We start from the raw sequence: 10,642 nt of genomic DNA on the forward strand, positions 1-10,642 counted from the left end.
TCCCTGCTGGGCTGACTTACCAACCTGCACGAAGGTCAATGTGTCAAAACGACCTTCCCCTCCCTACACCACATTGCTCCTCTGCTGGGAGCCACGGCCTCATCCCATGGGAGAGCAAGGGAGAAGGGGCTGTGTGTCTTTGGGAAGTGATGAAGGGAGGACTGGGGGGGAAAATGGAGCAGGGAAAGCCCTCAGGCAGGTCTGGAAAACCTACAACTCTCCACTGCTGGCCCCAGGCAGCTGATTCTTCCCTGCTGCCACCAAATTTGTGCCTTTGCCAACTCAGTCTGACGCACCTCTCCATTGCTGTCCTTGGACGACATCATGGCTGACCAGATCTGGAAAGAATACTTCATCTTGTGGATTGACACATGCTGAACTCGGACCCCCAGGTCACTTTCGATGTGCTCCACCACCTGGAGGGACGAGTAGGAAGGGTTTGTTTCCATAAGGTTGTGAGGTGCTGCCATCAGCCCATGGAAAGTACAGAGAAGAGGGCAAGGGCATCTGCTCACAAGATCTCCTTGTTTCTTCTTTAGCATAGAAGAAAAAGTTCTTTCTACTTTTTAACCCCTGGAAGCACAGGACTGGAACAGAAAGCTGCCTCCCCAGCCCTCCATCCTGCCAGTCCCCACAGGACCCACACACAGAGCAGCTCCCTCCCCTCCCCAGGGCTCCTCCGACTGGTGTCCCCAGGTTCTATCTTCAGGCTCACCCCAGCGAGAACCAACCTCTGCTCCTTCCTACCTTCTTTTGGGCCTGCAAGATCTCCTTGTCCACAGGTGACACAAAAACGGACCCGCCGTCGTGATCCATGCAGTGGAATTTGATTTTCTCCAGTGACACTTTCTCATTCAGTTTCAGCCTGGGAAAGGGGCTTTGTCACAAACCCATCCCCGGCTCCTCCCCAGCTGCCAGAACTGCTCACACACATGTTAATGTGTCCTCAGGAGACACTGCTCTGCCTCCCAGGGTGGCAAGGTCAGACCCTGAGGACACCCAGACACCTGCTGCCCACAGTCTACCCAGCTGCTCTCCCGCCCCATCAGTCCCAGCAAGTTGCCGTTGGGAAAATTCTTATCTCTCCAGAAGAACCTTGTGATTACAAACCCCATCCATGGCCAAGGCTGGGATTGCACAAGAGCCAGGGAAAAACAGAAGTGGTAATGGAGACAACAGCTGCTCGCAGGCTGTGGCACAAACCAGGGCTGCCCTGTCTGCCCCATCTCTGCTTTGCTCATCACTGGCACCTGCCACATAGCAGGCTCTTGGTTACACAGACCTATGCAGGAACCAAACTGGCTGTGGTGTGGGATGGAAAACTCATCATTCAGCAACAGGAAAAAGGCCCTGTAACACCCAGGAGCAAGGCCAGTCCGGGAGGGGAGGGCCACGTGGGACAGTACTGAGAACCAGCTTGCAAGAGGGAACCAACAGTCTGCTCATGGCTGCCTGTTCCACAGAGCATGTGGATGGTGGGAAGGACAGTCCCAGCTGCAAAGGTCCCGTTGAAGCCAGCGGCAGAGGAAGGAAATCAGTAACAAACAAACTGGGTGGGGTGCAGATCTGTCTCGTACAAAGGACTGACCCACTGTGCAGATTAGAGAGCTGCTGACTCCAGCTCAGCAGCCAGAAGCAGTGGGAGCAACTCACTTGCTGACCCCGGGCCCGGCCATGACCCTCAGCACAGGCTCCAGGTCCTCGGCATAGCGGCACATGGGTCCCGTGCACAGGAAGCTGGTCCGTGCCCCGTGAGCGTTTGGGAACTGGCCGTCGTTGGGCACCACCCCTGCGAGCAGAGATACCTTGGGTACCACCTTGAGCATTGCCTCCAGCCAAGGGCAGCCCTGCTGGGGGGCTCTGGGCGCAGGGCGACGTGGTTCCTCAGGGACTGCACACCTCACAAGGGCTGATGGCAAGGTGCACGGGGTGGGGAAGGGAGGAAAAGCACCCAGCCAGGATACTGAGAGCCAGGAAAACATCCCAACCTTGAGAAAACATCCCACGCTGAGGATGCAATACCTGGGTAAAACCCCTCCCTGTCTCCCACGCTCCTGGCATTCTGCCACCGAAGGCTTCCCGCTGCAAAGCCCGGCTGTGCTCCCGCAGGGGGCTTGTCCCATGCAAGGAGTTACCTGACCCCTTACAGCAATTCCACCAGAGAACAGCACAGGGGTGTCCCAGACGAGTTCATCCCACAGCCCCCATTCCACCTCACGGCATTTCTGCTGGGGAGGAGGAGACCCCCACACCCCCTTACCTGTCGTGGGTTTATGGCCGAAGACTCCGTTGAAGAAGGCGGGCATCCGGATGCTGCCACCGATGTCAGAGCCCACGCCTATGACTGAGCAGGCAGCTGCCAGGACACCACCCTCCCCACCTGCACAGGAGACAACATGGCAAAACCCCACAGGTTTATGGTGCGAGTCATCCAGCAAAAGCAGGAGCACCTCACAGTGACCCAGAGGGGCAGGGGCCATGCCTGCTTTAGCAGCGGCTGGGGGACAGCTGGGGAATTTTGGCCAAAGGGATATTTCTGCCAAAGTAAGACAGAGTGAGCCTAAGAAATGCCAGGTGAAACACTCACAAGAGACAAACCAGCTGGACCCCCAGCAGCCCAACAGCAGTGCCAAGGGAAGAGGCCTGTGAGCTCTGCAGGAGCCCAGGGACGCATTAAAGCCACGTGCAGAGATTTGCAACCCTTCCCTTGCTGCATTTTAAACCCGCCGGTTGTGCAGGACTGTGCCGAGATGCCGGGGCTCACCTGAGCTGCCACCCACGATCCTCTGCAGGTCGTAGGGGTTGTTGGTCCGCCCGTAGACCCTGTTGCTGGACTCATACCACATGCAGAGCTCACTGCAGTTGGTGACACCCAGTGGGATGGCACCCGCCTGCTTCAGCCGCGACACCACTGTGGCATCCGAGGTGGCGATCACGTTGCGGCGGTTGACCAAGCCGGAGGTGTTGGGCATCCCTGCGGTGCCAAGGTTGACAGGAAGGTGTCAGGGCCAGCGCCCAGACACCACCCGGGGCTGCAGGAGGGAGGTTTCCAGCGAGGGCTGCTCCTCTGAGGCACCACAAGCTCTGCAGCACCTGTGTGCTACTAGTGAACACGGACACAGAAGCCCAGGCAGAGCTTGGTGCAGACCAAGGAAAGGGAAACTGCTTCCCTCCAAGCACCTGCCACAGCCACCCACCACCCTGGGGTGGTGAGTCACAACCTGTGAAGCGGAGAGGAACAAAGGCAAACCCACCGTGGAGAGAAAAGGCCTCCTTGACAGTGAGGGGAACTCCCAACAAGGGGAACTTCTCCTCCAGATAGTCATCGCCAGGGCCTTCTGAAAGCAGCTTATCGACCTGCTGGGCTTCCTGCAGGGCCTCCTCAAACCTGCAACGAGGCAGCGGGCGATGTTCTGGCACTGGACCGGCGAGCAGCGGGGTTCCCGCAGGGCGGGCAGACCCCAACTGCAGCAAGAGCTTGTGACGGGAGGTGAGACCCCCCGGTCTGTGCTGGAGCCGAGAGCACCGTCCCGGCTGAGCCACCGCCGGGAGCACCGCGCGGGGCCCCCCGTGCCCTCGGTGCGGAGCATCGCCCCGGTCTGAAGGAGGGGCAAGCGGGGAGCCCAGCACCCCCTCAGCCGCGCCCTCCGCTCACCTGTCCTTGACCACCGCGTTGATCAGGGGGTTCACCTCCTTGATCCTCTCCACGTACGCCTCCACCACCTCGATGCAGGTCACCTGGGCACGGACCACGGGCGGGAACCGCCGTCAGGGGCGCGCTGGGGCGGCCGGGACACTCCCGGTACCCCCCGCACCGTCACGGCCGAGACTCTCCGAGGGGGACACAGCGGTCACAGTCCCGTGGCTGCCCCCCGGGGCCACTCCCGGTCCCCGCTGTCCCCCCCTCCTCCCCCACCCCGGGTGGTACCTGCCGTGCCCGTTCCCCCCCCGGCCCCCCCCCCCCCCCGCGGGGGCGCAGGGTGGTACCTGCCGCGCGCGGAGCAGCGCCGCGAGGCGGCGCGCGGGCAGCAGCAGGAGCTCGCGCCGCGGCGGCGGGACGGCGCGCGCGCCGGGGCCGGGGCCGGGCGGCGGCGGGAGCAGCGCGAGCAGCGCGAGGCAGGCGCGCGACAGCAGCCGCAGCAGCAGCGCGAGCCACCGCTCCGCGCGCGACAGCGCCATGGCACCGGCCCCACCGCTGCGCGCGCCGCGCCCCGCCCCCGGGGCCGCGCGGAAGTGACGGCGTCTCCATGGCGACCGCGCCCGCCCCGCCCGCGGCCTGTGCGCGGGGCCCGCGGCCGGCGCCGCCTGACACGGGGGTGCCGCGCCCGCCCGTACCTTCCCCCGGGGAGCGTAGCGCTGCCCCGCGGCGGAGCCGGGGGGCACCCACTCTGCCCGTCCCGGGTCGTCCCGCCCCTCCGCTCCGGAATTACCCCCAGTGGTTTCTTTATTACCAAAGGCTTAAAAAAACCCACAGGGGGTTAGCAAGGACGCGCAGAAAGCTGGAGTGGTTTTGCGGACTGTGTCGGATGCGTGTTGTAACCGCCAGTTAACCCGAGCTGTGCTGGCGCGAGGGGACAGCGGCGCTCCCGACGTGCGGACTGTGCGGGGACAGCGAAACCCGCCCCGGGAAGGGGCTGCGGCGACAGCCTCACCTGGGCAGGTGCGGGGGCAGCCTGCGGGGTGCTGAGCCCGGCACCTCTGGGTGCATCCCGGAGGTTCCGGGGCTGATCCCGGCACCATTGGGCACATCCCTGGAGCACTGGGGCCGAGCCCAGCACCGCCGGGTGCACCCGCAGTGCCCTCGGGCTGCCCTGCTGGTCTGTGGAGGAGACACTTCCCTTTCCTGCAGAGGTTGTCTGTCCACATCCAAAAACCTGTCCTCAGGGTCAGGCTGTGCACACAAACACGCTTGTGGGGTGTTACCGACCTATGGGGCATTAACACCGATCAGTTTAAAGTTGACACCTAATTATAACGTTCTTCTGCGTTTTAAACACCAAGCCTCATTCTCAAGCTTTCTAATAAAAGGCAACCATTATCACACTTATTGTCAAACATGCACTGAGGTTTTCAGGTGCTTGACTATGGAATCTGGAAGAGATTGGATAATACTCAAACCTCAGGACAAAAGTTACAAGAACTGGTAATGCTGGGGGGGGAAATCCTGTCTTTTAAAGCAAGGATTTAATCAGCATCTGAGTGGGCCTTACTGTATCTCTTCCCTTCCACAGAGTTGGCGATTGAATTATCAGTGCAAAGTGGGGCAGGCAAGGGGATACGTTCCTTGTGAAAATCTTTTACAGCTGCAAAATCAACACATCAGCGTTTATGGGACAATCTGCAGCTCACACGCCCTGGGAGGGCATCGACCGACCTCTGTCCCCTAAAACCTAAGCTTATATGGAAGTCATCCTGATAGTAGTTCTATTTTCACAAACTCTTATCAAAGTACTTTTCTCCTTGCTTGATGCAAATGGAGGAAAGGAAAGAAGAGAAGGGAAGGGGAAAAGCCGCTTTCCTGCTTGGGGTTAGTTTCCTGTGCCCTGGGAAAGCACGGACAGCAGCTTTGTCTGCCTGGGTTTGGTCACCAGGTCATCAGCCCGAGGGGCTCCCAGCTGTAAAAGGTTGGGGTGTCCTGTGCTCTCTCAAGGACAAGGGAAACTCTTGTCCTCTGCTGATTTTAGTTCCTCAGTGTCTCAGTGTTTCCCTTGGCAGGTTGTCCCTGACCACAGACACCAGCCAGCCCGGGGGCAGGTCCCAGCAGTGCTGTGCTTGATGGCTGATGGTGCACAGGTGGCTTAACAGCTGCTTTTCCACTGCTCTGACACTGCTGGAATGCCTGTGACCTTACCAAGGCCCTTAGGTAGCCTTTGCCTTTCCCCCCACAATATCTAATCACCCCCACCCCCTCGGGTTACAATAGGATTGTGCACGGGCCCAAACCTTTCCTCACACCTGTGTCTCTGCCATTGCAGCTCACAGAGGCCCAGAGTCCCCTGCTGAGGAGCAGTGGTAAGTCAGGGTTTGCCAAATCTCAGGCAGTGTTGGTGGTTGCATCTTCAGCTTTGCCAGGCCCAGAGCCAGGGATGGCAAGGCTCCCTTGGAGCTCAGAGGTAAGTCAGGGTCCTGCAGGTTTCTTCCAGAGCTAGAATGGTAAAACTCCTCTCAATGGAGAAGGGAGAGGACAGCCCTCCCAAATGTAATCCCAGCACTGCTTTTGTCAGTTTTTTCCTCCATTTCTCAGTGGATTTGCCGGTACTTCCCCCTCAAGTCCTTTCCAAATGTTGGCAGAGAGGGGTATGAACCAAGCCACTTCTGTCCTGGGTCTCTGCTTCCTTGCTGCTCTGCAGAGACCTTCCCTAAGCTCTGGCTGAGGAAAGTGTCTCCCTTAATCTTCGTCTTTCAGGGTTTAAAGAACAGGGCTTTGAAATTCACACCGGATCAGCTGCTAGTGGGCTAAAAGGTGCTCTAAAAATAAAGCAATAAGGTCCGGAAGCCTGAGGTTGAAGTGATTGGCACTGCTTTTCAGTTACCAGCTTACAGAGCAAACACCACCCTGGCTAAGAAGCCAGTTAATTCCAAACTGATTGCCAAGAGCATGGGGGCTGGAAACGCAGAGTAAAGCTCACCCATCCAGACTTGTCCCACTGCCTTATCCTAAGGGACACCAGCTGCTTAGAAGAAAAACACGATCCCAGGTCTTACACTCTGGAAATTATCCCCAGTCATTTCATCATTACCAAAGGCTTAAGAAACCAGAAGCAGTTAGCAAGGACAGACAGAAAGCTGGAGTGGTTTTGCCAACTGTGTGGATGCGTGTTGTAACCACTAATTGCCCAGGAAGCCACGGAACAGGCTTGGCAGCAGAGCATGAGGCGAGTGGGAAGAAGAGCCGCAGTCTGGCTGCCTTCATGGTGCTCTCCAAAGCTCTCTTGGATCTTGTCACCACTGGACAAGAAACACCTTTCATGAAATTAAAAGAAGAGAAAGAGCCTGACAGCACAATTCTTTGTGAAAGGAGCCCTTTGAAACTTCTCCTTAAAATAAAGCTTCAGAAGAAACCTGGAGTTTGTGTAGCACAGTGCTGGGGTGGGGAGAGAGGAAAAGGGTGTTTAAAGGTTCAGGTTTAAACACAGCAACTCAGATTCTTAATTGCCAGCTGATCCCAGGAAAAAAACCCCAAACAAACAAACAAAAAAAGTCCCCCGAATTTGACGGCAGTTCTTCCAAGCCTGCCCTTATCCAGATCCACCACAGAGGGATGCTGTGGTCCGTGTTTCCATCAGCTGTCTTCTTACCCGCTGGCCCAGGACCCGGCAGCGTTGGGCAGCTGCTAGTTGGGTGCCCGTGCTGCATGCCCGAGGCTGGCAGAGGAAGGGCTCTGACCTCGCCTCGCCCTCGCTGCGGTCATGGGCCTGGCGGGACACAGGAGGTACCCAGCCTGAACACCCCACTCGTGGAGGGCAGGAGGGCCCGAGGGGATCCCACGCTGCCTGTCTGGGAACACAGCAGTTGGCACGGCCGAGGTTTTGGTACAACGCTGCTGTGGGGACACCGCCTGCAGACCCACCGGCAGGGCAGCTCAGCGCTCTCCCAGCTCCCCCTCCATCCCGGCGCGGCTGCAGCAGGGCTGTGCCAAACCAAGCCTTGCACGGCAGCCGGAGGGACCGTCCTGGATGCAGCCAGACCCGCCGACAGCCGGGGGACAGCTTCCCTTCAGAGTAGGGTGGCGGGGCAGGGAAGGCGGATGTTTTGGGACTCCTCTCTCCTGCAGTGACGGCGCCGAGCACCCCGCGGTCGGGACCGTGCCACGGGAGGTCGCTCTGCCACCGCCGCTCGGTGTCCCTGGCCCCTGCCCCGCAGGGCCGCATCTGTTCCCTCCGCACCGAGCCAGGGTACACTGTGTTCAGTGTCCTTGATTAAACAAAATGTTTATGCGTGCCTCTGCTCCAGCAAACATCTTGGCGGCTGCACGAAGCCTGCTCGCTGCTGCCGCCCCAGCTGCGCTGGGACTGGGGCAGAGTCTGTGCAGTGCTTCAGAAGGTGGATGGCTTTCCTGGGGTGGACCCCACTCCTGGAGCACCCCGCTCGATCTCTGCACCCCAGCCATTGCAACGGGCCTTGGCTACTGGGGAAGGCTGAGCCCTGTAGCCCCTTGGTGCCAAGGGGAGCTCCTGGCCCCTTTGAGAGGCTGGGGGCAGTCATGCTTTGCCTCCTTACCCTGGGAGTTGTGACACCCACCCCGTGAACCCACCACCCATTTCCCACTTGAGCAGAGCTTTGGGGTGCATCTTGAGAATTCAGGATCAGCGAAGAAATTTCCTGGGCTCCATGGTGCCTCCAGAAGTGCAGAACACCATGACACTTTGCCTTTTTGACACCCTCCTGCTGCGCCTGCTGATCGTGCCCATGTTCAGCACCGTGGGGTCGGGTGGGCATCGCCAGCCCTGGCCAGGACAACTGCAGGGTTCACACTGGCTCCTGGGGGTGGCCTGACTGCAGCTCCACGTCCCCTGTCCTGCCCAGTCAGCATTGTCTGGGATGTGCCCGCTTCCTTCCCTGCCCAAGGGGACTGTGTCTGCCAGTTGCACATCTGGAGTTAACTGGGGACAGGCTGGCCCTGCCGTGTCATCTCTCAGGCATTGTACAGCTGCTGGTCTATGCCTGCAGGGCAGCCCTCAGCCAGATGTGTTGTCTATGCCTGCAGGGCATCCCTCAGCCAGATGTGTTGTCAACACAGTCGCGCTCTTGCTCCTGCTGATACCTCCAGACCCCTTCAGCCTCCTCCCCAAGCCATGTCCCCTGTGAGAACAGAGCAGCATGCCCTGGGAAAGGGGGGACCAGCCTGTTGAGGTAATTTACAATCCTGCCAGAAGAGACTGAGAGAAGTGATCTGCAGGACTGAGAGAGAGCCAAGAGCAAAGCTCAGAGTTCCATCCTTGAATTCAGGAGGAAAGGAGAAGAAAATGTTGATGGCCATCAGGAGCTGATGACCACTCAGGTGCTGATGGGCCACTCAGATGATATGGACCCACACTGGACTCCCGGCCTGGCTCCCTGCCTGGGGCAGGCCACATGAGTGTTTCCCAAGAGCATGGGCTTTCAGCAGAGCAGGTTGCCCAAGCAGCTTGCATGCCCCTGCCAGGCTGTGTGCCATGGCTCTTGCGAAATGGTGTTGATAAACACTCTGGGGCATGCCAAGTCCTGCGGGACAACAGCTGGTGTGCCCGGGCTGCAGGGAGTGCCTGCACGGTGAGAGGAATTTTCCACTCCTCTCTGGAAAGTGTGTCTGACCCCGTTGGGGGACTATCCCCAGCAAGGCAGACTTATCTGCTGATGGCCAGCTGGCTTGTCTGGCCCAAGAAACCCCCCAAGCAAGAGCTGTCCTTAGGCACATGGCAAAGCAACGGGTGGTCAGGTCACCTGAGACATGGTGGCACTCTACGGGGCTGGGCTGGGTCCTACCGTCCCCAAAGAGACATCACCACCCCCATTTCACCATGGGGCTGTTCTTGTGTCCTGGCAATGAACTGCCCCTTAGCTTCCCCTTTCCAAGCACATGGGCCAAACTGGGGTGAGCTGTGTGCTGCTCTGGTCCCTGTCCCAAGGACTTGCCTTCTTGTGATTCTGGTTCTCTTTGCATGTCTCCTGAGGGCACTGGGTAACCCTTGCCAAGGCCTTCCAGGCTGCCTGGGCCAGCTCTGCCTGGCTGTGTCTTCTGGCATGTTGGAAATACCTCAAAGACCAGCGCGTTTGTGGTATGAAGAGGGTGTATAATTAGCATTACGAGAGCCCAATTTAATTTGACCAGTGTGTCCCAGAGCTGCAGTTCCTTTGGCCTGCCCTGCCATCCAGCTGTGCTCTCAACAGAAGAGTGAAAAGCTCGTGCCAGGCAGTGCAGGCCTGGCCAGTGTACCTGTGCACAGTGCCACATGTGTCCCTGTCCCCCAATGCAGCCTGGCATGTGCTGTGCCCTACCACCCCAGCACCTGCAGCAGATGGGCATTTCAAACCCTGGCATCACACATGGCTTTCCACATGTGTAAAGGTGTAAAGGGTATTTGGAAAGCCTGTGAGTTCCTACCAATAGCCACAAACACGTGTGGTATCCACAGCTGCCCACACAGCAGGAAAATCCCATTATTTGGGGCACCATTGGTAATCATCAGCAGCTGGTCTATGGAGAAACACAACCCTTTCCAAAGGCCTCTGTCCCCTCCCCTCCTGTGGACAGTCACCAGTGTGAGGATGTACATGAACCAGGATGGCTGGGGCACCCTGTGCTCCTGAGAGCAGGGAGCCCTGGAGCTGTGCAGGGCTGTCCTCCCTGTGTTCCAGGGGTGACGGGAATTTGTTGCTATGTGAAAATATCCCATGGAGGCATTTCTGCTTTCCTTCAGGTACCAGGTGGGCAATGCACTCATGTTCATCAGGCTGCAGATGACCTTGTGCTCTGTGCCATCAATGGCAAAGGAGCTAAACGTCAGCCAACACCTGGAGAGGGAATGGGGGGTTGGGTCACAGGTCTCCTGTGGGGACAGGATATTGGGGATGATTCCTCTGGGAGGACTCTGCTTTCCTTCCTTCCTTCCTTCCTTCCTTCCTTCCTTCCTTCCTTCCTTCCTTCCTTCCTTCCTTCCTT

At 58.5% G+C, this 10,642-nt stretch overlaps 1 protein-coding gene across 1 annotated transcript in view; it reads right to left on the minus strand.

The window, feature by feature from the left end:
- Window positions 1-4,179, minus strand: part of FAAH2 (fatty acid amide hydrolase 2) — a 7,537-nt gene extending 3,358 nt beyond the window's left edge. The window contains exons 1-8 of the mRNA XM_017817869.1: window positions 3,988-4,179; window positions 3,656-3,738; window positions 3,255-3,388; window positions 2,765-2,974; window positions 2,261-2,380; window positions 1,654-1,789; window positions 748-865; window positions 297-416 (exon numbers count right to left, since the gene is read on the minus strand). Of these exons, the coding sequence (XP_017673358.1) occupies window positions 297-416; window positions 748-865; window positions 1,654-1,789; window positions 2,261-2,380; window positions 2,765-2,974; window positions 3,255-3,388; window positions 3,656-3,738; window positions 3,988-4,179 (1,113 nt within the window). The remainder of the gene's footprint in view (window positions 1-296; window positions 417-747; window positions 866-1,653; window positions 1,790-2,260; window positions 2,381-2,764; window positions 2,975-3,254; window positions 3,389-3,655; window positions 3,739-3,987) is intronic.
- Window positions 4,180-10,642: the final 6,463 nt, after the last annotated feature.

Source organism: Lepidothrix coronata, unplaced genomic scaffold, assembly GCF_001604755.1.
Source record: "Lepidothrix coronata isolate B3197 unplaced genomic scaffold, Lepidothrix_coronata-1.0 Scaffold2, whole genome shotgun sequence".
NCBI lineage: Eukaryota > Metazoa > Chordata > Aves > Passeriformes > Pipridae > Lepidothrix > Lepidothrix coronata.